This window comes from Mobula birostris, chromosome 2, assembly GCF_030028105.1.
Source record: "Mobula birostris isolate sMobBir1 chromosome 2, sMobBir1.hap1, whole genome shotgun sequence".
NCBI lineage: Eukaryota > Metazoa > Chordata > Chondrichthyes > Myliobatiformes > Myliobatidae > Mobula > Mobula birostris.
This window is the reverse complement of record NC_092371.1, coordinates 84,955,682-84,980,526: the sequence shown is the minus strand read 5'-3', so window position 1 is coordinate 84,980,526 and position 24,845 is coordinate 84,955,682. Positions and strand designations below refer to the sequence as shown.

At 44.1% G+C, this 24,845-nt stretch overlaps 1 protein-coding gene across 2 annotated transcripts; it reads right to left on the bottom strand.

Annotated features, from left to right (window-relative positions):
- Positions 1-18,025: 18,025 nt before the first annotated feature.
- On the bottom strand, positions 18,026-21,760 carry LOC140208633 (transmembrane protein 74B-like). 2 transcript variants are annotated; one of them, XM_072277461.1, is made up of 2 exons: positions 21,505-21,760; positions 18,026-20,115 (listed from the first exon to the last, which is right to left on the bottom strand). In XM_072277461.1, exon 2 carries the CDS (start codon positions 20,061-20,063, stop codon positions 19,302-19,304), a length of 762 nt encoding a protein of 253 aa, XP_072133562.1. In that variant the 5' UTR covers positions 20,064-20,115; positions 21,505-21,760; the 3' UTR covers positions 18,026-19,301. The 2 variants fall into 2 exon arrangements, with proteins under 2 accessions (XP_072133562.1, XP_072133571.1); XM_072277470.1 differs by lacking the exon at positions 21,505-21,760 and adding an exon at positions 20,892-20,902 and having other exon boundaries at positions 18,026-20,109.
- Between the last annotated feature and the right edge of the window lie 3,085 nt (positions 21,761-24,845).

Sequence of the window (24,845 nt, the reverse complement as noted above, 5' to 3'; positions counted from 1 at the left end):
TTTCCTGTGAATGTCTGCAGAAAAATAAGTCCCAAGGAGTATTGCGGGGAAGGCGGATGAGTTGAGGGCGTGGATTGACACGTGGAATTATGATGTTGTAGCAATTAGTGAAACTTGGCTACAGGAGGGGCAGGACTGGCAGCTTAATATTCCAGGGTTCCGATGTTTCAGATGTGATCAAGGCAGAGGAACGAAAGGCGGGGAGTAGCATTGCTTGTTAGGGAAAATATTACAGCAGTGCTCAGGCAGGACAGATTAGAGGGCTTGTCTACTGAGTCCTTATGGGCGGAGCTGAGAAACAGGAAAGGTATGGCCACATTAGTGGGATCGTATTACAGACCACCCAATTGTCAACGAGACTTGGAAGAGCAAATCTGCAGAGAGATAGCAGGCAACTGCAGGAAACATAAAGTTGTGGTGGTAGGGGATTTTAATTTTCCATACATTGATTGGGACTCCCATACTGTTAGGGGTCTAGATGGTTTAGAGTTTGTAAAATGTGTTCAGGAAAGTTTTCTAAATCAGTATATAGAGGGACCAACTAGAGGGGATGCAATATTGGATCTCCTGTTAGGAAACGAATTAGGGCAAGTGACAGAAGTCTGTGTAGGGGAGCACTTTGGTTCCAGTGATCATAACACCATTAGTTTCAACTTGATCATGGACAAGGATAGATCTGGTCCTAGGGTTGAAGTTCTGAACTGGAAGAAGGCCAAATTTGAAGAAATGAGAAAGGATCTAAAAAGCGTGGATTGGGACAGGTTGTTCTCTGGCAAAGATGTGATTGGTAGGTGGGAAGCCTTCAAAGGGGAAATTTTGAGAGTGCAGAGTTTGTGTGTTCCTGTCAGGATTAAAGGCAAATTGAATAGGAATAAGGAACCTTGGTTCTCAAGGGATATTGCAACTCTGATAAAGAAGAAGAGGGAGTTGTATGAAATGTATAGGAAACAGGGGGTAAATCAGGTGCTTGAGGAGTATAAGAAGTGCAAGAAAATACTTAAGAAAGAAATCAGGAGGGCAAAAAGAAGACATGAGGTTGCCTTGGCAGTCAAAGTGAAGGATAATCCAAAGAGCTTTTACAAGTATATTAAGAGCAAAAGGATTGTAAGGGATAAAATTGGTCCTCTTGAAGATCAGAGTGGTCGGCTTTGTGCGGAACCAAAGGAAATAGGGGAGATCTTAAATAGGTTTTTTGCGTCTGTATTTACTAAGGAAGCTGGCATGAAATCTATGGAGTTGAGGGAATCAAGTAGTGAGACCATGGAAACTGTACAGATTGAAAAGGAGGAGGTGCTTGCTGTCTTGAGGAAAATTAAAGTGGATAAATCCCCGGGACCTGACAGAGTGTTGCCTCAGACCTTGAAGGAGACTAGTGTTGAAATTGCGGGGGCCCTGGCAGAAATATTTAAAATGTCGCTGTCTACGGGTGAAGTGCCGGAGGATTGGAGAGTGGCTCATGTTGTTCCATTGTTTAAAAAAGGATCGAAAAGTAATCCGGGAAATTATAGGCCGGTGAGTTTGACGTCAGTAGTAGGTAAATTATTGGAGGGAGTACTAAGAGACAGAATCTACAAGCATTTGGATAGACAGGGGCTTATTAGGGAGAGTCAACATGGCTTTGTGCGTGGTAGGTCATGTTTGACCAATCTGTTGGAGTTTTTCGAGGAGGTTACCAGGAAAGTGGATGAAGGGAAGGCAGTGGATATTGTCTACATGGACTTCAGTAAGGCCTTTGACAAGGTCCCGCATGGGAGGTTAGTTAGGAAAATTCAGTCGCTAGGTATACATGGAGAGGTGGTAAATTGGATTAGACATTGGCTTGATGGAAGAAGCCAGAGAGTGGTGGTAGAGAATTGCTTCTCTGAGTGGAGGCCTGTGAGTGACTAGTGGTGTGTCACAGGGATCAGTGCTGGGTCCATTGTTATTTGTCACCTATATCAATGATCTGGATGATAATGTGGTAAATTGGATCAGCAAGTTTGCTGATGATACAAAGATTGGAGGTGTAGTAGACAGTGAGGAAGGTTTTCAGATCCTGCAGAGGGACTTGGACCAGCTGAAAAAATGGGCTGAAAAATGGCAGATGGAGTTTAATACTGACAAGTGTGAGGTATTGCACGTTGGAAGGACAAACCAATGTAGAACATACAGGGTTAATGGTAAGGCACTGAGGAGTGCAGTGGAGCAGAGGGATCTGGGAATACAGATACAAAATTCCCTAAAAGTGGCATCACAGGCAGATAGGGTCGTAAAGAGAGCCTTTGGTACATTGGCCTTTATTAATCGAAGTATTGAGTATAAGAGCTGGAATGTTATGATGAGGTTGTATAAGGTATTGGTGAGGCCGAATCTGGAGTACTGTGTTCAGTTTTGGTCACCAAATTACAGGAAGGATATAAATAAGGTTGAAAGAGTGCAGAGAAGGTTTACAAGGATGTTGCCGGGACTTGAGAAACTCAGTTACAGAGAAAGGTTGAATAGGTTAGGACTTTATTCCCTGGAGTGTAGAAGAATGAGGGGAGATTTGATAAAGGTATATAAAATTATGATAGGTATAGATAGAGTGAATGCAAGCAGGCTTTTTCCACTGAGGCAAGGGGAGAAAAAAACCAGAGGACATGGGTTAAGGGTGAGGGGGGGAAAGTTTAAAGGGAACATTGGGGGGGGGGCTTCTTCACACAGAGAGTGGTGGGAGTATGGAATGAGCTGCCAGACAAGGTGATAAATGCGGGTTCTTTTTTAACATTTAAGAATAAGTTGGACAGATACATGGATGGGAGGTATATGGAGGGATATGGTCCATGTGCAGGTCAGTTGGACTAGGTAGAAAATGGTTCGGCACAGCCAAGAAGGGCCAAAGGGCCTGTTTCTGTGCTGTAGTTTCTATGGTTCTATGGTTCTATGGTGTATATGGTGACATATTCTTTAATAATAAATTTACTCTAAACTTTTGAATTTTGAATTTTGGCATTAATACTCCAGCTAGCCCTTCTCTTGCCCCACTTCATCTCACCCACCTATTTGTTCCTTTCTCACTTGTCTTTATATACTTTCCACTTAAATACTTGTGAATCCCTCTCTGTAGGAGAAAGTTCAATGTGTTCACCTCTCTAGGTGAAGAACCTACTCCTGCCTTCTGTGTTGGATTTCGTCGTGAGTCCAACATTCCCTCTAATTTTTGTTCTACAGCTGTGCGGATCAACGCAGAAAATATTTACACGGCCTGAAAACTGCACGGCACTTTAAATGTTTTGTTTGTAGTATGCCCGCTATGAGTATTTAGAATGAAAATTGAAAATCTCATATCTTAATATTTATTAATTGAAGGGTATAATGAAATACAGAACAACAAACAAAATCTTTCATGTTGTGTGGACTTTTTCGCAACTGTCTTTATTATACATCAATTGTCTATAAACACTGTCCAGATTCATTTCACAGCCAAATGAAAGATAAATCTTAATCCTCATTCGATCATCCGAATGTTCCACTTCTAGTCTGTTTCTGGATTTACATTTAATTGAACTCAAAAGACTGAATCCACGTTCACAGTTTATTATTCCTGATTAATTGAATGTAAGCCCCTCAGCTGAAGTGGTGAGGTTTGATCTCTGGGTCATTAGCTCAAGCCTAGCCTTTGCAAATTTTAATTTTTATTTATTTAGAGATAGCAGGGAGCAGGACCTTCCAGCCCTTCACCACGCCGCTCAGCAACTCACTGATTTAACCTTAGCTTAATCACAGGACAATTTACCAACTTACCCTTCCCGGAATTCCAGACTCCAAGCGACCACACAAAATGCTGGAAGCTCAAAATCAGACGGCCAAGCTAGCGTTGAGCTAACCGCTACACAAGGGTGCAAGCAAAGTGCTAATGTGCCCAGTGGTTATGTGTCATGCAGTCAAGGAGGATAAATATACAGATCCGTCATGATCTAAATGATAGGTGAACCACTCACAGAGATGATTGGTCACCAGCAGTTTCTTTTGTAGGATTTTGTGAATAAAACATGCGAGAGTCATTTGATGTGTTTAACAAAAGCCACAGCCCCTTTACTTCCTTTACCAACTAACCAAAAGCAGTCACCTTAATGTTATTACGTCAGACACAGTCTTTTAAAGTGAAAACTACAACTCAATGAGAGTGTTTGTGAATTATGTAGGACAGTTTCTATTTGGAATAATGTGTGTCACCTGTTACCCATTACATTATCCTACACTGTAACTTCCATGACTAATTAGAAATATTATATTTTTTAAAGGATGCTTTTAGTTTAGTGTTTAGAATCCCTGAAACCTCTGGAGATTTACAACTGCAGCTTGTTGATATTTTTAGCTCACATTCCAAAACACTGAAACCATCTCCAATGGAACATTGGTAAAACTACTCAGATCATCAGAACCACGTGTGATCATATAATACAAAAATAAATACTTAATATTTGATTAAAATCAAACCAGAATTGCAGTTGCTGTCACCTGAACATTTCTCTGTTTTCTTATTCACGATTTTTATCACTTTTTACCAGTGGCTGATAAACATTCCAACAGCTTATCATTAGGTAACTTTGTATTCAAATAACTTGCCTTGACCTCTCTCAGTGTCTTTTCTCCCGCACTTCACAGTTCAAAGTAAATTGATTACCAAAGAATTTATATGCCACCACATGCAACCCTGAGATTCATTTTCTTGCACTCAATAAATCCAATAACCATAATAGAATCAATGAAAGACCGCACCAGCTGGGGGTACAACCAGAGTACAGAAGTCAAAAAATGTGCAAATACAAAAAGAAAGAAATAATAATAAATAAATAAGCAATAAATATTGAGAACATGAGATGAAGAGTCTTTGAAAGTGAGTCCAATTCAGTGTTGGGGTACGTGAGCTAAGTGAAGTTATCCGCATTGGTTCACGACCCTGATGTTTCAAGGGTAATAACTGTTCCTGAATCTGTGGTGTGGGTCCTGTGGGTGCTGAGGCTACTGTCCTTTCTTCCTGATGGCAGCAGTGAGAAGAGAGCATGCCTTGGGTGTTGGGGGTCCTTGATGATGGATGCTGCTTTCCTGCTACAACGGTCCATGTCGATGTGCTCAGTGGTGGGAAGAGCTTTAACCATGATCACTGGGCCATATCCACTCCTTTTTGTAGTATTTTCCCTTTCCTTTTTTCCCCCTTTTCCACACTTCCCTTACTTTTGCTAAAATAATCACTTCATAAGCCTACGTTGGAGCTCAGCTAAAGAATCTGCAGCCATATTGAAGCCTGACAGAATAGATATGAGATGGTGTATTTTGGCAGTTCAAATGCAAGAGGAAAAAGTTAAATTGCAGGCCACTTCAGAGCACTGAGGTACAGAGGGACGGTGGGGTGGAAGCCCACAGCTCCCTAAGTGCATGGGGTGGTACCCTTTCTTCATTAGTTGGGAGGTCATGAGCTGTTGTATAGAAGTTTGAATAGGCTGCATTCGGAGTATTGCGTGCCGATCTGGTTCTACGTTAAGGGAAGAATGTGAAGGCTTTGGAAAGGGTGCAGAAAAGGTTCACCATCATGTTAAACACAGGAGTTTCTGCAGCCACTGGAGATCTTGGAAGAACAGCAAAAAAAGAGGCAGCATCTACGGATGGGAGTAAAAATCCAATATTTCAGGCCGAGACCCTTCATCAGGAACTCCTTTGAATAAGAAGCAGGGGAAGGGGTTCAAACTGGCAGGTGATAGGTGAGGAGGCAGGTGGGTGGGGGAGGAAGGATGAAGTGAGAAGCTGGGAGGGGATAGTTGGAAGAAGTAAAGAGCTGACAAAGAAGAAATCTAATAGGATAGGACAGAGGACCAAGGGAGAGGGGAAGAAGGAGGGGCACCAGAGGGAAGTGAGGAGAATACTTTGGGATCTTCTCTTGGGTAGCAGTTGCTGAATATGATTAAGAAAATAAAGAAATTACATTACTTTTTTTTGTTCACCCATAGAGTCTTTGCTGGCTGGAATCCTCTGCTTGAAAAGATGACTGAAGCAGTTTCAAAGGTAACTTTTTAAATAAAATTGGATTAAATATTCAAAAGGGAAGGAATTTAACAGTCAATGGAAAGACCAAGGAAATTGGAAATGATTGGACAGATCTTCATCAGCCATTTGGGTTGGGATGATGGGCAAATAATATTCTTCTCTGGTCTCCACTCTCTCCGCACTAATCCCAACCTCACCGTCAAACACACTGATACGGGGGGGGGGGGGGGGGGGTTGCTGTAGTCGTCTGGCGGAGAGTAGTCTGCATTAGAGGCCAGGCACCAACTCTCCGACACCTCCTCTTACTTATTGGCATCTTCCCCCTTTCTTTCAGTCCTGAAGGAGGCTCTCAGCTCGAAATGACGACTGTACTCATTTCCATAGATGCTGCCTGACCTGCTGGGTTCCCTCAGCATTTTATGTGTGTTACTCTGGGTTTCCAGAATCCGCAGACTTTCATGTGTTTAGGGGTCTTTAAAGTTCAAATTCAAAGTAAATGTATTATCAGAGTATGATATGTCACCATATACAACCCTGAGATCCACGTTCACAGATTTATGGTAAAGTGAATAAATATGATAAAACTTATGAAAAAAACTATAAATAACAAAGACTGACAAACAATCAATGTGCAAAAGAAGGCAAATAGTGCAGATAATTTAAAAAAAAGTAAATAAATAAATACTGAGAAACTGAGTTGTATAGTCCTTGAAAGTGAGTCTGTAGGTTGCGGTATGAGTTCAGAGTTAAAAGAGTGAAGTTACCCATACTGGTTCATGAGACTGATGGTTGAAGGGTAGTAACTGTTCCCAAACCTGGTGGTGACAGCAACCAGCAGGAGCATGGTCTGGATAGTGGGAGCTCTTGATGATAGATGCTGCTTCCAGAGACAAAGTTCTAATTTGTTGTAAAATACTCTGACTATTTCTGAAGTGTAGATGTGTGTCAGGTGCAGAGAGGGCCTGGGTTGGTTTGACATCGCTGTGTGGCACTCCCTCACTCTGCACAGGTAGAAAGAACCATTATGCTGTCAGCTCCACTGACTCGCATCTAATCATTCGTCGTGTGATAACATTGTAATCTCATGAATTGCAGTCCCTGGAACTCATCTCTCCCAAATAGACTGTTATTGATTAGAAGTCCATCTGTGGGGAGAGATATTTGTAAGACCGATAATGCAAGGATCTGAATTCCGGAAATGTTAATCTGATGAGGGGATAAAACAGATATTAACAAATTCACTCTTGGCTGCTGAGATTGTTGTCTGCAAGAGACTGGTAGGACAAAGGGATCTAGGAAGGCAGATCCATAATTCCTTGAAAGTGATGACATAAGTAGATAGATTCATAAAGAGAATTTTTGGCACTTTGGCCTTCATAACTCAAAGTAGTCAGTACAGGAGTTGAGGTGTCATTTTGATATTGTACAAGACATTGGTGAGGCCTAATTTGAGGTATTGTGTGCAGTTCTGGTCACCTACCTACAGGAAAGAGTGTAGAGAAAAATTACAAGGATGTTGTTGGCTTGGAGGATCTGAGTTATAGGGAGAGGTTGAGTAGGTTAGGACTTTACTCCTCAGAACATAAAAGATTGAGAGGAGATTTGATGGAGGTATACAAAGTTATGAGGGGTAAAAGTTATAGGGTAAATGCAAGCAGGTTTTTTCCACTGAGATTGGGTGAGTCTAGAACTAGAGGTCATGGGTTAAGGGTGAAAGGTGAAGTGTTTATGGGGAACCTGAGAGATGATTTCTTCACTCAGAGGGTGGTGATAGTGTGGAATGAGCTGCCAGAAGAAATGGTGGATGTGGGTTCAATTGCAACATTTTAGAGAAATTTACGGCGGGAGGAGAAGATGGCGGCGCGACGCAGTTCACAGAGACCACTCCAGTGGTGATGTCTGTTATTTGTCAAGTAGAGTGCCGTGCACAATCCTGATTTGATGGAGACGGACATGAGAGCACGGAGGAACATCTGGTGAAACTTCTGAAATGCCTGCTTCGCTGCTGCTGCTACTGTGTGGTCCAGAATCTCCGGAGGCGAAGGCTCCGAGTCCTCGGCTTTGCTTGTTGCTCGGTGGCCAGGGCGAGGTCAAAGCGCTCGGCAGAGGATGGTGCTTGGAGGGGCTGGTCGGAGGCTCGAAGTTTTTGGACGGACTCAGAGTCCGCTGCAGTCGGGTGCTTCCAATGGTGCTGCATCGGCAAGTTGGCAGCGCTTGGAGGTTCATGGCAGGGAGAGTTTCTCCCTTCTGCCGCCTGCATGAGATGATGAGTCTATTGGGACTTTGAGACTTCTTTTTGCCGTGCCCATGGTCTGTTCTTTGTCAAATTATGGTATTGCTTTGCACTGTTGTAACTATATGTTATAATTATGTGGTTTTGTCAGTTTTGGTCTTGGTTTGTCCTGTGTTTTCTTGTGATATCATTCTGGAGGAACGTTGTATCATTTTTTAATGCATGCATTTCTAAATGACAATAAACGAGGACTGAGTATCCTCATAATCTAATCTAAGTTTGGATAGAAACATGGATGGGAGAGGTATGGAGGGCAATGGTCTGAGTGCAGATCGATGGGACTAGGGAGAAGTTTGGATAGGTACATGGATGGGAGGGATATGTAGGGTTATGGTCTGGGTGTAGGTCGATGGGACCAGGGAGAAGTTTGGATAGGTACGTGGATGGGAGGGATATGTAGGGTTATGGTCTGGGTGTGGATTGATGGGACCAGGGAGAAGTTTGGATAGGTACATGGATGGGAGGGGTATGGAGAGCTAAGGTCCAGGTGTGGGTCGATGGGACTAGGCAGGCATCGACTGTTAATTTCTCTGCATAGATGCACTTTACCTGCTGAGTTCCATCAGCATTTTGTGTCCCCAGTTTTCATGGCAGCATCAGTCAGTGAAAACAATTGACAATCCCAACAGCTCTTTCAAAACAACTCAAGAATGAAGATTGTTTGGTGTCCTTTCCAGTACACAAATGAAAATGAGAATGAAATAATTGTTTACTCTGGATCCAATGCAGCACCAAAAAATACAAGATAAGATGAAGAACAAAATAATAATAAAGCACACTTAAATGAATCTATACAAAAGCTTATAAACACAGATTGATTGTATGTCCATAAAGTGATGCTGGGTTGTACATAAGGTGACTCTAACAGAAAATGATGGAGTAGTGATGGTTGGGGGTGTGGAGAGGTGGGTTAGTGGGTGGAGGTGTTGATCAGCTTTACTGCTTGGGGAAAGGAAATGTTTTTGAGTCTGGTAGTCCTGGCGTGGATGCTACGTAGCCTCCTCCCTGATGGGAGTGGGACAAACAGTCCGTGAGCAGATGGCTGGGATCCTTCATGATGGAATTGGCCCTTTTCCTGTATATTGTGTATTTATGTTCTTGATGGTAGGTAGACCGGTGCCGACGATGGGCAGTTTTGACTATTCATTGTAGAGCCTTGCTGTCCGCTGCAGTGCAGTTTCCATACCATACCGTGATGCAGCTTGTTGGGATGCTCTCTACTGCACAGCGGTAGAATGATGTGTGAAGTCCAGCTCCCTTCAGCCTCTTCAGAAAGCAGAGGAGTTGGTGAGCTTTCTTCACTGTGTAGGATGTGTTTTGAGACCATGACAGGTTGTGTGAGATGTGCACTCCCAGGAGTTTGAAGCTGCTTGCCATGCCGCCGATGTAAAGTGGGGAGGGAGGGACATCTCTCTGTGGCATTGTCACAATTTTACATTTTGGCTTTCTGTGGTGGAGATGTCGATGCCTCCCTCTCTCACTCACACACACACACACACACACACACACACACACACACACACACACACACACACACCCACCCCTCCAGACCAACCAAGGACAGGCCACCTGCGGGCCTCCAGGCTCCAGTGAGCTTGCAAGCTCGAGGCCCATGCCTGATCATTCTGCACGCACACACCATGGATTACTTCATTAGCTGAGAAGGTGTGAATGGAACTGAACTCAAGCATTAGGAGCAACAAGCAGTCTGCTGGAAGAACTCAGCAGATCGAGCAGCATCTGTGTGCAGGAAAGGAACTGTCGACATTTCAGGTCAAAACTCTGCATCAAGGATTGAGATTCAGGATATAGTGTGTGGGATAATCAATGTTCCATGTTCCGTCCTTAGTTGAAATAGAACTTAATCTGCTAAGGGGGTGGGGAATCATAAACACAAGAGATTCTGCAGATGCTGGAAGTCCAGAGCAACACACACAAAATGCGGGAGGAACTCAGCAGGTCAGGCAGCATCTGTGGAGAGGAATAAACAGCCAACAGTTTGGGCCATGACTGTCAGGACTAGAAAAGGAAGCGGGAAGAAGCCAGAATAAAAATGTTGGGGGACAGAAAGAAGTACAGGTTGGTAGGTGATAGGTGAGTGGAAGAGGGAAGCAGAATTCAATGAGAAACTGGGAGGTAGGGAAATTATTAATCCTTAGCCAACACCACAAAACCAACAACTGGGTTATTCATCCTAACTATTTTTGTGGATTTTTTCTGTGTGAACATTTGATTTATTTTTCCTACATTGTGCATTTAGACATTTGGACATATGGACAGAGGGTACAGGAACAAGAAGAGGATATTTGGCCCTTTATACCTGATCTGCCATTCAGTCAGACTATGGTTGGGCTCCTTCCACAGCACCACTATCCTGTAGCATCCTCACGTCTATCGTTCCCTTTCGTACCTAACGTGTTTGAAACAATAACTTGTTGGCCATGAAACTTCACAGGTTTCTGTGAGGTTGAAAATGGTGCTTTTTAAGTGCCACTTCATTCTTTCACAAAGTGCCCTGCTGAGGCAGAGAAGAGGAAATTGTGCATAAGCTAACTTGATGAGGACGTGCAGTGAATTTTATTTTGCCTCCTTTGATCGGGATTTGTCTTCTTTTGCACTTTGGTTGTCAGTCTTTCTTTGTTTATAGTTTTTCATAAATTCTCTTGTATTTCTTTACTTTACTGTAAATGCCTGCAAGAAAATGAATCCCAAGGTTATATGTGGAAACATACAGGTACTTTGATAATAAATTTTCTTTGAACTTCGAGCTTTGACACTGTGGAAAGAATGCCTTCTTCACAAGAACCTACTGGTAGCTTCTCGCAACACTTGGCCCTCAGTGCAGTTAAAGATTTTGCAGATCTGCTTCTGAAGATCATGGCTGGATGCGCGTTCAAAGTGGATAGAAGCAGTTCCCATCGGGCTTTGACACCTCAAGGAAGAATTCAAAGTTAAGAACAAATTTCACTACCTGTGGTCACCCAGACCTACATGCAAAAAAGCAAAGGAATTTGTTAAGATCCACAGAAGTGCTGGAGGCAAATGTTGTGTAGAAATCCTTACCAACCGGACTCAGAAAGAACTTCTCAGATTAGGAAAGATGGAGATGATGAAAGGAGCCAGGATGAAGAGAAGAACTGCATGCTTCCTTTTTCTCTACTAGACATTAGCACGTATTGGGTATGGATAGAAAATAGGGAGCATATTGCAACAGACGAGTACCTCAGATTACCCTGGAGTAGGCCAATACAGTAGTGTAGAGGTTAGAAAAATGCTATTACAGTGTCAGAAACCCGGGTTCAAATCCATCGCTGTCTGTTCTCCCCATGACAAAAATAGAAACATAGAAACATAGAAAATAAATAAATTGTGCAAACAGCAACAAGAACATCAACCCCCCATGAGCAAAAAAACACAAATCACACAAACAGCAGCAAGAACATCAAACCCCCCATGAGTAAAAAAACACAAATTACACAAACAGCAGCAAGAACATCAAACCCCCATGAGCAAAAAAACACAAATCACACAAACAGCAGCAAGAACATCAACCCCCCAATGAGCAAAAAAACAAATTGCACAAACAACAACAAGAACATCAATCCCCCCCCCCCATGAGCAAATAATGACGCAGTGTTGAGCCATTGTTACTTCGAACATAAGACCTATGAGCAGTAGATCCCTGGGATCTGCTCTGTGTCTCAGTAAGATCCTGGCTCATGTGGTGTTGGCAACAATTCCCCTTTCCCTCTTTTCTACTGAAACCATGATTCCTCTGCATTCCAAAGTACAGAATGCTAACCAGAAACATCAGAGCATCACGGTAGCATAGCAATTAAGGCAACACTATTACAGCTTGGAGTTGAGAGTTCAATTCCAGCACTATCTGTAATGAGTTTGTATGTTCTCCCCGTGACCACGTGGGTTTCCTCCCACAGTCCTAAGACGTACTGGTTCGTAGGTTGATTGGTTATTTTAAATTGTCCTGTGATTAGGCTTGGGCCCGAAGGGCCTGTTCTGTGTTGTATCTCAAAACAAATAAGTAAATGGGTGGTGGGGTGGAGATACATCTCCATCAAAGGAGGTGTAAGACGCTCCTTCCCTCCGCTAGCCAGCAGGTCACCCTTGGACAAGGTGTAGCACCTCCTTAGACCATGAAGCCATGGGCGCAGGTGATGGATGGTCGTATGAACAGCTGGTGCAGATCACAAGTCCTGGTTATGTAACCACTGACGCCAGGCAGACAATCTCTGAAGGGTATTGATAATGGCTGGGGTCACCTGTCTTGTAAAGACACTGCCCAGAGGAAGTAAATTGCAAACCACTTCTTAGAATAAATATACCAAAAACAATAACGGTCACGATCATGATTGCCCACGTCACCCTACACGACGCATAACAAAAGTACAACGTGGGAGCATTAAGCTCCCTGCAATACCACTTTACACACTGAAAAAGCAGGAGAGAGAGAGAAGGAAGTTACATCCAAGGATTCCTTCATTCATGGTTTTATTATTTTGTGACCTTCATAGGCATAGCAGAACACTGATTACATTATGATTAAAAAGTGATTGCCACCAAACATATGAATAAATTTTGAAACATCTCATCAATTTTTCAAGCACCATAATAAAATCAACAGTACAGGTGTGGTAGTGTTTTGTCTCAAGTTTGCTGGTTCTTCTGAGAAGAGAACGTGACATATCCTGCCAGCAAAGTGTGCTTGAGAAATTAATTTACACATCTGAAAAATTGCATCTTTAAAAAAGTTTAAAAAAAGAACTGAATCTCCTACCTGCTAACAGTCAGTTGGATTTATACAATATATATGCAATGGACCATAAGGTACAGCATTAAGTTCATGTAATGTCCAGAATACAGTGAAACTCTTATAACAGCAAGAGGCTCAGACTAATTGCCTAAGTTAGAGACAATATATTATATAGATTCTGACCCAAAGGTTTATGAACATATTAAAGCTAAAATATGTACAGTGTTCCTTTTGAGATATTTTGACCTTCTGAGGTGCTGTAAATTTTATTCAAGACTTTCCTGGTTATATGCTGCCAGTCTTATTCTCAGTTACCTGAATTTCCTCTCTCCTTTCTGGAGTGTAAACTGCTGGTTGTAAGGACTGCTTCTTATGTGTAAGGCAAGGAGTGCTGGCTCTAGAACTGTCCTTTTGGTTAGGATTTCCTGAGAGAGTTATTAGATTTTCTTTTGCCTCCCTTCCTTACCCAAAAGAAAGGGAAATCATCCCATGCAGTTCTACCCTACAGAGGGCAGTAAAACTGGTGGAGAGGATCACCGCGATATCTCTCCCCATTATCGGTGACATTTACTGAGAACGTTGTAGAAAAAGGGCCCGAAGCATTGTTGAGGATCCTTACCACCCATCCCACAATCTCTTTGACCCACTACCGTCAGGGAGGAGGTACAGGAGCATCAGGACTGGGACAAATCCCACAATCTCTCTGACCCACTACCGTCAGGGAGAAGGTACAGGAGCATCAGGACTGGGACTGCCAGACTGGGTAAGTTTCCTTCACCAGGCTGTGAGACTAATGAATATCCTGCCACCACCAAGGTCTCGTCACTAGGACAGAGAGCTGTTTACTGTTTACTATATATGTACGGTCAGATGACAATAAATTTGAACTTGAAAAGGCCAGGCACCCAACAGGAAAGAGACAAAGGAAAGACTGAGTGGAGATCTGATAGAGGTTTATAAGATTATCATTGATAGAGTAGACAGACAGTATCTTTTTCCCAGGGTTGAAATGTCTAATACATTTAAGGTGAGAGGAGTTAAGTTTAAAGGTGGTGTGAGGGCCAAGCTTTTTACTCAGAGAGCGGTGAGTGCCTCGAATGGTGGTGGAGGGAGATACATTAGGGATGTTCAGCTAGGCACATGAATGTGATGAAAATGGATGATACCTTGAAAATACATTGTGTACGCAGAAGAGATTAATTGCTTGGTCCTGTAATAACATCCCTGCACCATCAATTTACAGGACATGTCACTCAGGATCTTGGGCTATATATACTTTTGTGGGACTGTATGTTTACTTGCTGTCTTATGTGTGGCTTGTGCTGTGAATGACTGCTGGCATTGTGTTTTCCACCCTGGCTCCAGAGGAACGCTGTTTTGGCTGGCTCTGTTCATGGCTATTCAACTGAATGACAATTAAACTTGAACTTGAACTTAAAGAAGAAAGTAAATTGTCCTCTCTAAATTTAGTTGGCCTTTTGATGACTAAATTAATCGGTTCAGTACAACATTGTGAGCCAAATGGCCTGTTTCTGTTTCTGTGCAAAACTGTGTTCTATGTCCTAAAACTGTGAGCAGAGGTCTAATCAATGAGATGCCTGAAATATGGTCCTGCATATTTCAGTGGAAGTACAGTGGAAGTAAATGAAGCACCATTCTATAGATATGGACGTAAGGTCAGACCGCACCGCCCAGTATGAAGGGCCACTGCACGGGGTCGGAAAGTACTGCCGAGGGTTTGTAAACTCACCCGGCTCTGCCATGGGTACTCGCCTCCCCACCATTGAGGACAACGTCAATCGGTAATGCCTCAAGAAGACGGCATCCATCATGAAGAATCTTCACCATCCAGGACATGCTCTCTCCTCATTATTACCATCCAGGACATGCTCTCTTCTCATTATTACCATCCAGGAAAAGTAACAGGAGCCTGAGGACGCACACTCGTTTCGTCCCCTCTGCCGCCAGATTTATGAACAGACAGTGAACCCTCACCACTTTAAACTGTTTATACACTACTTATTTATCTTTTTATATTTCTTATTGTAATTTTTAGTAATTTTGTTTGTATTACACTGTACTGCTGCCACAAAACAACAAATTTCATGACATACATCAGTGATAATAAACCTGACTCTGACTCTGGGTTGGTCCACTTTAAATCGGTGAAATTCACACGAACTGCTTTTTAACACACAAAATGGACTCCATGACTCATCACAAAGACAAAAGGTTCAGACTTTGATGGCCGGTGGACGGTAAGAATTTTCCAGAGCACATGCGAGGCTGCACCAGATGGCCCTTCCTCCCTTTCTCAAACCCTGCAGTGTCTTCCCTCCTGCAAAGCTGCAGCGGCCTCCAGAGGCATTTCACCACCAGCTTCCCCAAGGGCGAGTAGGGACAAGCAATAAAACTGACAGCAGAACACTTCTGGATTACTTCCAACAGCAGGGAGACTTGGAATTAAACCTGAACAGAATGGGGTTGAATTTCCACTGTGGTCCTCACTTCAGAGAAGCCAATTAGTCCGTAAATGCAATATTCCTGTGGTTTATGAGACTCTAAAAGGGTCTATTATTCCGAACATAAAGACCCGATTACTCTGACCACCACAGTGAACCTAAAGGTTAATCAAGAGCTTCTGCAGATGCTTAAAATGCAGAGTAACACACACAGAATGCAGGAGGAACCCAGCAGGTCGGGCCTTGTAGCACTCTACGGAAATGAATTTTGTGCTGAGACCCTGCATCAGCATCCTGATGAAGCAGGGGTTCTCAATCTTTTTTATGCCATGGACCAATATTATTAAGCAAGGAGTCTGTGGACCGCATGTTGGGAACCCCTATGACGAAGGGTGTCAGCCTGAAATGTCAACTGTTTATTCCTCTCCATACCTGACTTGCTGAGTTCCTCCAGCATTTTGTGAGGAACCCTAAGTACCCTTTTACCCTATTACTCTCCCTGTTCTGATGAGGGGTCTTGTTCTGAACCATCGACTGTTTATTCCCTTCCATAGATGCTGCCTGACCTGCTCGGTTCCTCCAGCATTTTGTGTTTGTTGCTCTGGATTTCTAGCATCTGCAGAACCTCTTGTTACTCTCCCTGTTACATTAGACTCAGAGAACTCCCAAAGAAACCAACCTTTGTTTTAGTACCAGAGTTCACATTTCTTTTTTCATTTTTGAGTTCCCAATGCTGAAAGGTTGTCCTTAAAAATACTGCAAAATGAAATGTTGTTGTTGTCCCAGTTCCATATAAAAGACTACAAAAATCTGCTTAACCCCATAGCTGCTAAATCGAGGTACTGGGGTTAGAATGTTGATTATTTAACTTTGAATTATGTGTATCAAATAATGCGCTGTAGTATAATACTGTAACAAGGGTGTGACAAGGTAGAGTAGTGGTTAGCAGACCAGCTACCTCGGTTAAAATTCCCACCGCTGTCTATAAGGAGTTTGTATGACCACCCCCCCCCCCCGCCCCACCGTGGGTTTTCTCTGGGTACTCCAGACCACAAGGTGTTGGATGGAAAGTTAGTTGGCCATATGAGTGTAATTAGCCAGCACAGGTTCATCGGGCCAGATCAGCCTGTTATTGTGCTATATCTCTAAATCAGATTTTTCAAGAATATACTCAAACATATTCTCACTTTGGCCAACAGCAACATTTTACTGAAGTCCTGGGAAAGTAGTTGTTTCAGTTTTTATCAGATCCAGATACACCTCGTAATCTATTTGGGTAGTCTCCAACCTGAGGCATGATCAGTGATTTCTCCAATTTCCAGTAATTTCTCCCCCATTCCCCCTTCTCCAAAGCAGAGTACAAAGTAAATGGCAGGATACTTGGTATTGTGGAGGAGCAGAGGGATGGGGGTACATGTTCACAGATCCCTGAAAGTTGCATCACAGGTAAATAGGGTAGTTAAGAAAGCTTTTGGAGTGTTGGCTTTCATAAGTCGAGGGATAGAGTTTAAGAGTCGCGATGTTAAGTTGCAGCTCTATAAAACTCTGGTTAGGCCACACTTGGAGTACTGTGTCCAGTTCTGGTCGCCTCAATATAGGAAGGATGTGGAAGCATTGGAAAGGGTACAGAGGAGATTCACCAGGATGCTGCTTGGTTTAGAGAGTATGGATTATGATCAGAGGTTAAGGGAGCTAGGTCTTTACTCTTTGGAGAGAAGGAGGATGAGAGGAGACATGATAGAGGTGTACAAGATATTAAGAGGAATAGATAGAGTGGATAGCCAGTGCCTCTTCCCCAGGGCACCACTGCTCAATACAAGAGCACATGGCTTTAAGGTAAGGGGTGGGAAGTTCAAGGGGGATATTAGAGGAAGGTTTTTTACTCAGAAAGTGGTTGGTGCGTGGAATGCACTGTCTGAGTCAGTGGTGGAGGCAGATACACTAGTGAAGTTTAAGAGACTACTAGACAGGGATATGGAGGAATTTAAGCTGGGAGGTTATATGGGAGGCAGGGTTTGAGGGTCGGCACAACATTGTGGGCCGAAGAGCCTGTAATGTGCTGTACCGTTCTATGTTCTCTCTTTTTCCTTTCTCCTTTCCGGCTCCCCTTTTACCCCTTCTTTTCTCCTCACCTGCCCACCACCTCCCTATCGTGCCCTTCCTCCTTCCCTTTCTTCCATGGTCCACTCTTATCTCCTATCATATTCCTGCTTCTTCCACCCTTTACCTCATCCACCTATCGCCCCCCAGATATCAGAGTAAGTTTTTTCACAGAGGGGGTGTTTGGTGCATGCAATATGGTGTCAGTGTTGGTAGTAGAGACAGACACGTCAAGGACATTTAACAAACTCTTACAAATATGTGCATGAAAGACAGAAAAATCAAGAGCTATGCAGAATGGAATGATTAGATTGATCTTGGAATAGATTAAAAGATTGCAAAACACCATGTACTGTTCTAAGTTGTATGTAAATTTATTTTTAATTATTTATTTAGAGATTCAGTGCAGAACTGGCCCTTCCAGCCCAACGACTCGTGCCACCCAGAAACCCGCTATTTAACCCTAGCCTAATCACAGGGCAAGTTACAGTGACCAATTAACCTAGCAACTGATATATCTTTAGACTGTGAGACTAAACCAAGCACCCGGAGGAAACCCATGCACTCACAGGGAGGATGTACAAACATCTTACAGACATTCACAGAGTTGAACTCTGAACTCTAGCCCAAGCTATAATAGTGTCACGCTAACTGCGATACTCCAGTGGCAGCCACACAGATGCTGTCAGGGGTGGTGGTAGAGGCAGATACATTAAGGACCTTCAAAGAAACTCTTGACAGGCACATGGAAGAAAGCAAAATGGAGGGCTATGTGGGAAAGAAGGGTTAGATTGATCTTAGAGAAGGTTAAAGGGTTGGCATGACCTCATGAACTGAAAAGTCTGTACTGATCTAAGTTCTATGCTTTCAGTCTCATGAATGATAAGGGATTGATTCCTGGTAACTTGGACAATGTCTATCCCTTGGGTAAGCAGTAATCATGATCACTTCATTGTCTATGGGAGCTCACATTACATTTGGGTCTTCTTAATGCTGTAATAGTTAGGACAGTTCAGGAATTGTTTATTTGTAAAAATCTTGGAGCCATCCTGAAGTCATGAGAGGCTTTATATGTATTTATATTTCTGTGATCAAAATTAGGGTTAGGGTATGAGCTGCAAACTGCCTTTGACTTGAGGGTCTGTGATCAATCTGTATGGGTTTAAACTAGTGCAGGATCAAATCCTTTTGGTAACCATCCTGTACAAAAGTACTGGCCTGGTCTCCATAGTCTTGACAGTCTCTAATGTGCTAACAATTCTATGAATACGTTTGGGGCCTAGTAGGTGACTTTTTTTTTGCAGTAGACGCACTGAGATCTGCACGGAACACTCTAATCTGCAAGGATTGTTCTCACCCAACCACCGACTCCTCTCCCACTCCCTTGCTGATTACTGTTCACGAGAGATTGTATGAATTTTGCACCGATCTCTCCCTGATGGAGGACCGCATCCCTTGGACTGGTGACGAAATTCATCATTTGGTGAATGTTGGAGCTTTGCTGCATGGTTCACTGGGAAAGACCCGAGTATGTTATGTTGTACGGCATCGCACAAAAAATGTATAATAAATACATGCATTTAAATACTCTCTTAATTAGGGAGGCCATGTAAATGCCTAGTTGTGAAGGGACTAAGGGAGGAGGTAGGGGGTAGGTGAGCAACATGTTCCTTTAGGATCCAGTATAGCCAAAATTCTCAGACACCTGGACTACCTCCGACTCTACCAATGACTGGTGACCTTCGCTGTCCAATGGCTTCAATCTCAGGTTGATGGACCCGTAGGTCTTCCTAGACCTGCCAGTCACTATGAAGCTCCTCCGTCCATAGAGGTCACCTTTACAGATGGAAACCATGAGCAGCAGGGAGAGAAGCATGCCTCCCAGAGTGAGGAGACCCAGGCCAGCGATAATACATTTGTCCAAGTGAGAGCCCAAAAGGGCATAATGTAACTCCAGCCTCTCCATCTCCCGAGCTGTGACCGTGTCCGGATCCACTCGGGACTCTCTCGGAATAGCGTAGGCGATAACCACCAGGGTGATGCCGGCCACCAGGAAAACCAGCGCCACCATGAAGCCATAGTCAACAGACTGTCCATTCGTCTCGGCTTCGGGCTCCTCCTCAGAGCGAGGTGACGTTTCGTGGGCTCTGTCCCGGCTGCACTGGCTGGGCACCACCTCAGGCCCGCCCGGGCACCTGCTTGCGGCCGAGAGACTGCAGGGGTTGGCGCTCAGCTGGTCAACCCGGAAGGTGAAGGAGGTCTCCTGCTCTTGGTCCCCGTTGGGCGGCGGATCTGTCCTTGGTGCTGAAAGGTTGGGGGAGCAGGGCACGCCTATGGCCCCGTTGGCCGTCAGCTGGGGCCGGCAGCCATGGTCGGTGAGCTCGAGGTCGCTGTCGCTCACTTCCAGAGGGTGATAGCATTCCGCGGACGCCATTGGAAATCGCTTGCCGTGTACATCCCAGCGACACTTAACAGTCACCCTGTAGCTGAAGACAAGAAAAGAGACCGGTGACACGTCCTTCCAGTTACATGAGGGGACACGGTTTACCCAAGACTGCCGATCTCATCGACCCCGAACGTCGTCCATAAACCCTTGGCACTAAAGACTGTAAAGATGCACTTGGGAAGGGGGTACCTGCTTATCAACACCCGTTTCGAGAGACACCTACCAACACACAGCGATCTTAGTCCCGTGATTTGTGGAGCTTAACACCCTTCAAAACCTCTTTTCTTTTGAAAATATTATCGCCATTCAGAGGGGACGGGTCCCATCAGCTGATCTGACGCCTTGGTAAAGTTAAACCCGGGGGAGGCGCTGAAACACGTATGCAGTCTCCTACCCGGGATGTGCGGGCGGCATACCCTTGCCTGCAGGGAGGTCTCGACGCTGGGTTACCTGTCTCTGTCTTTTTAACCCCTTGCCTCTCAAACAGTTTTCACTTCACAATAAAACCGCTTCATCCTACAGCGAAAAGCAGCCTCTCTTCCATTCCCTGACAGCCTCATCACCTCATTTAGTGCCCGTTTGCGTCGGATCAGCGGGACCCAACGATACTCCCAGACCATTGAACAAAGGGGCAGGGACCCTTCAGGAGTTAAACATGGCAAGATCAGGACCATGACTGATGGGGAAGGGACAAGAGCTCTCGGACCGGTGCAAGTGAATTGCCGATTGCACACACCACACCCGCCGTGACCCGAATCCTCCCCTTTGTCCTGCACGCATTTTCATCCCCCCACTCGGCCGAATACATAAACGCACAAAGTTTCTCGCTTTCCGCTGTTCCATCAAAGACACCGTCCGCAGAAAAATGTTGGCGAGATCTCAGGGAATCTGGCCGATAGATAAATGTCTTTGAGCGTGTCCATTTGCTGGCTGTTGCAAATTAACGTTGCGGGTCCAGGGGCGCGCTGCGGGTGGGAAGGGGGGGGGGGGAGATTGGCAGGGAGATGGAGAGAGAGTGGGAGCGGGAGGGAGAGGGAAAGAGGAAGAGAGAATAGGAGGTAGAGAGAGAGAGGGAAGGGGAGAGGGAAAGAGGGGAAGAGCGTTGGGGAGGGAGAGAGGGGGACATGGAGAGGGAGGGTGGGGATAAATAAATAAAGAGGTGGGGGGAGGACAATGGCGTCAGTCACCGGCAGTGAGAAAGGGCTTGCCTGGATTCAGGCCATTTCTCTGTTGTTGGGGCGGTGACATCTGCAACTAGATCTCCCGGAGTCGGAGTCGGAGTCCCCTCCCTGAACAACCCTCGGCGGTTTAAAGCTTTCCCTCCCGACCGCTCATTCCCAACCGTGAGCAATTGCTGCCTCGGAGAGCGGCATATTTCCGGAACCGGCAGCAATATTCGCGGCAACTTAATTCCGTTCAGTTAACTTACCTCTAAACGTGATCGCTGCACTCAGACACGGGTTCTCACAAGATGTCGATTTCGGTAACTGGCAGCCCGTCTAGGCTCTGTTGGAAGCCGGGCGCTGTCAGCCCGCAAATCACATTTAGAAGCGATCTGCTGACTCGTGCTCCGGTGGTACCTCTCCCCCACGATTATCCTTTAACCTTTCTGAGTCTCCCGACGACATCCTCCAGTGCGCGGCGCCGACTCCTCGGCCACTGGGGTTCGCGATAAGGTTCTCAGAAGATGGAGCGAACGGCGTAAAGTCCCGGGGGATTGTTCGGAACATTTCACGTCCTCTGTAGCTCCCTCCCCTTACACCTCGGCCGGAGTTTGCGTGCTGTGCCTTGACGCTTTATTCAGCGTGCAGGCTCTCGTACTCCCTCCGTGGGCTTTCCCGTGTCTCGCTGTGAGTTCGGGCTGATTTGTTCTGACGTGCCTTTGAGTTCCTCTTCGCAGTCACAGACGCACCATGGGGATTGCTGGCACGCAACCCCCCCCCCCCCCCGCCATACAGCGACAGCACATGCAGATAGACCCTGATTCCCCCTCACACATACACTCACACTCACACCCACACATCGACACTGCAGATATGTCACTCTAACCCCAGAATTTAACCCCCTCGTCATTCCAAATACGGCCTAATGCGACGCCTGCAAACACCTCATGAAGGTATCAAATGGTCAGTACAGATACGTCCTCCCACCTCCCACCCCCTAAAACAATACAGCCATTGTTATCAAATTATTCCCCTCGGCAAATGACCCGCCTTCCTTTGTAGAACCCCCTCATAAGTCCCCAGGGAAAATCAATTATCATTCAACATTCTCATTGAATATAGCCAAATGAAACAGTTTGCTTTACAAGGAAGGGATGGGCTTCTCTCAAGGAGCACCAGAATTTTCCAAAGCTTTTTGAGTTGAGCTCCAGTTGTATTAAGTTTTCCGTTCTAAGATCAATGAGTTCATCTTTGGCTCGATCAACATCTTTGATACAGTTTATATCAAAAGGAAAAGGACTGCAGATCCATAGTTCAACTTTAATGTCATGAAGATGGAAATAACTTCTGAAAGAGTTCTGAATTGTTAGCAGGTGTTTGCAGATGTCTCTCTTCAAAGAAGTTGACAGAGAATTTTGTATTTCAACTCCATTTTGGCGAAGCACTTCCTCCAGTGTTTGAAAAGATGTCGGCCTCTACTCTCTTCTTCCATGTTTAACCAAGAAAACTTGTAATTTTTCAGTAGCATCAATAATGGTGACTTCTGGACCTTCAGTTGAAAGATTTATTGCATTCATGTAGTTTAAAATATCTGCCAGGTAAGCCAACCCATGGATGCAATCCTTTTTTTTTCAAACTGCTACAAGAGTGTGTTTTCTTTTTCCTTCAGAAAGAGTGAAACTTCTGTCCTTAGTTCGAACAAGCACTTCAATACTTGTCCTCTAGAAAGCTAGTGAACTTATGTTTAGTAGAGAAGCGCTTCATATTCTACACCCATTTCTTGACAAAGTCTTTTAAAAATGTGATTATTCAGAGACCTGATAAAGACCTAATAAAGTTGATGACTTTTATGGCTGTTGACAAAACTTCTTTCAAGGTTGTTGGAAGAGTCTTTGTTGCTTGTGTATGTCTGTGTAATGTTACGTACCCCGTAACTGGGTTGCCAAACCAGCAGAAATGGAACGCTCGTTGGAGTCTGGATTACCAGGGACTAATAAAGTTTTATTACAGACATAAGTAATACAGTACTCTAATCGTAAGGATATCAATGTAACAGGTTAGCAATGATAATACACACATATACACAGAAATAGGGTAATAGGAATCAACCAAGCTCTATTGCAGTCTAGGGGTAAAACAATCAGTCTTAAGTGAAGCAGAGTTCAGTTCAGTTTAGTGCAGTTCACAGTAATCGCTGTTGTTGTACCGTTGGAGAGAGAGAGAGAGAGAGAGAGAGATGCAATTTGGTTCAGGCAGACCTTTGATGTCTTCGCAGTTGGTTTCGGGCAGACCCTTTTATGTCTTCTAATCCCTGCTGTGGTCGTTCCGGATATGATCGTTCTTTTGCGGTGAACCCGGCACCCAGGCAAGGGCGGGCACACACCCCAAGTTCCCACCGATCGTACCTTTACACCCTGTGAGCCTCTGAGTGGTTCCCGTGAACCGAACCTCCAAACTCCCACCACTTGTGGGGGTACGCTGCTCTTTCCAGGGTCTCATGGTCTCGTGGTGTGTTGCATGCCTTAGCAAGCCTGCTCTTTTTATCCCCCTGCTGGGGTATCTCCTGTCCATCAAACTTCAAACAGTTCAGGTTCAAAGCTGTCAATATTCTGAATTGTGTTTCTTTTCCGTTAATCCCTCTCTTCTTTCTTATTAGCATTTTGAATGTTTCTCCATTGTCTTTCTTATCTCTGTCATTAGCATCAATCGTCCAATAGCTTTGCTTGGTGTCACAGTAAAAACAATGAGTGAAGATGACATGAGGAGCTTCCTTTTCACTAAAGTAGCAAAACCTTATGTATTACCAAGCATTGCAGGAGCTCCATCTGTGCAAAGAGGGTAAAGTTTTTCTTTCCAGTCAAAGTTTTGTTTGGCAAAAAAAAACTTTTTACCATTTCCAAAACGTTGATGGCCTTTGTAGTTTCCAAAAGGGACAAACAAAATAAGGATTCTTCTTCAATGGCATCAACATGTGCATAACAAACAAAAACAAGAATCTGACTACACTGAGAGATATCTGTAGTTTCATCCAGTTGCATACTGAATTGGAATTGCGAGGCTGTCAATTCCTCAAAGATCTGCTTCAAAATGTAAAAAAAATCAGCTATTCTTGAACATACCACATCACTTGATAATGGAACCACTTCCAGTTATTTCCTCTGTTCCAGTCCACAACCAACTCAACCATTTCCAGTGCACATGGCTTTTCTTAACTCCTTCCAACAGTGTGGGGCTTCTTTTGTTTGGCAATCCAGTAAGCAATTTGATAGGATGGTTCAAGAAAAGGTTTTGTGAAATGGCAAATCCAAGTTTTGGAAGTGTTGAATTGAGCTTTCTTCGCAGGAAAAAGCTTCACATCTTTAGATGCATTTTCAGAATGGACAGACATGAGGTGCTCTTTCAGTTTTGCTGGCTTTATACTTCCATTTGCAAGAATTATTCTGAACAAAAATGAACTGTGGCTTTTTGTGTCCCGTCATGTCCATTAATGCAATATTTTTGTATGAGTTTTTAAGTAATTTGGTAAGTCTGCAAAGAAGTAAGTAATCTCAATGTTAATTAAGTGAAGTGTAAGATATTTAAGAAATTTGTATACCAAGTAAGTAAA